The following is a 1,270-nucleotide window of genomic DNA, read 5'->3' on the forward strand; positions in this document are numbered from 1 at the left end:
GTATGAGCGGGTGCGGTTAGCACGCGTCGCTCAGTCCCGGCTGACACCACGCCTGCTTCGAGGTGCGGACGGGGGAGACGACGTCGCCTGGGGGCGGAGAGGTCCGGGAAGTGTCGAGGACGCAGTCTAGGACCGGGCGGGAGAGACGGCGGCGCCTGCGGGAGGGGCGGCGCGGCGGAGGAGGGAGGGGAGGCGTCTCGGAGGTGGTTCGGAAGAGTCTCGGAAGAGTCTCGGAAGAGTCTCGGAAGAGTCTCGGAAGAGTCTCGGAAGGCGCCGGCGAGCGAGCGCTCAAAGTGGTCGGCGGTGGTGTCAATGAACGCGTCCGCCTCCGCCTCGGAGATGAAGCGGTCAAAGGTCATCACCCACGGGCCGTGCGGTGGCCGCGAGTGCACTGTCGCGCGCAGCTCTGGCCGCTTTGCCGCCGCCTCGAACATCGCGTCGATGCCGCCCGTCTGCTTTGCGGCGGCGACGTGGCCGGCGCAGTGCGGGTTGACCCAGCCGCACGAGCCACACGAATGCTGGCACTGCGAGCGCATAAAGCCCGGGTTCTTGTCGCACTCGCCCACGCCTGCCCACTCCGCACACCGCTTGTCGCTGTCGGCGCACTCTGAGGCCGGCCGCCCACCGCCTCCTCGCATAGAACCTACAGGCCTGCCGCGCGCGATGCTGAGCAGGGAATAACAGACGATACGGAGCGGCAGCTTCTCCGCGCGGCGACGGGAAGTCATGATGGCAGCCAGAGGCGCGGAACTACGCGTCCGGTTTCTTTTTACGTGTGCAGTCCGCGCCGTCCGCGCCCTGGCGAGTAGAGGCCCCGCCCACCCAGGGTACCCCTCCGAGGGACCCATTGGGTTGCTCTCTCGAGGGCTCGCCGGGGCTCTGCTCCAAGAGACCTCGAGAGTGCGTGCGTGTGCCTCTACTCGCCAGGCGTGACTCTGTGCGATTTCGGGCCCGGGGTTGTGCGTTTACGTGGCGTGAAAATTGATGGGCTTGCCCATCCCGGAGTGGTTCGACTCCACACAAATCACAAAACAATACGTGTGAGTGTTAGAGTTGTTTGGTATTGCTAAAAATCTCTCTCTCACAAATCAAGAGAGAAGAGTCTCTCACAAATCCGAGACGGTGATGGGTGCGTCGTGTGATGGTCTCAGGCCCAGTGAGGTAGTGCATCTGACTATCCCGGATCCTGCTGAACAAGCTCCTCTTGTAGCTCGATCGGTCACACCGCCATCGCCGTCGGGGAGAGGGGGGACGGCACTGCTTCGGCAGC

At 64.6% G+C, this 1,270-nt stretch overlaps 1 protein-coding gene across 1 annotated transcript; it reads right to left on the reverse strand.

Moving 5' to 3' along the window:
- Positions 1-16: 16 nt before the first annotated feature.
- Positions 17-638, reverse strand: EMIHUDRAFT_258857 (hypothetical protein; the record flags this gene model as incomplete). The annotated part of the gene is made up of 2 exons (XM_005759001.1): positions 17-52; positions 363-638. The coding sequence occupies 2 exons, from the start codon at positions 636-638 to the stop codon at positions 17-19; spliced, it is 312 nt and encodes a 103-aa protein (XP_005759058.1).
- Positions 639-1,270: the final 632 nt, after the last annotated feature.

The sequence above is a fragment of the Emiliania huxleyi genome, assembly GCF_000372725.1.
Source record: "Emiliania huxleyi CCMP1516 unplaced genomic scaffold EMIHUscaffold_8277, whole genome shotgun sequence".
Lineage (NCBI taxonomy): Eukaryota > Haptophyta > Isochrysidales > Noelaerhabdaceae > Emiliania > Emiliania huxleyi.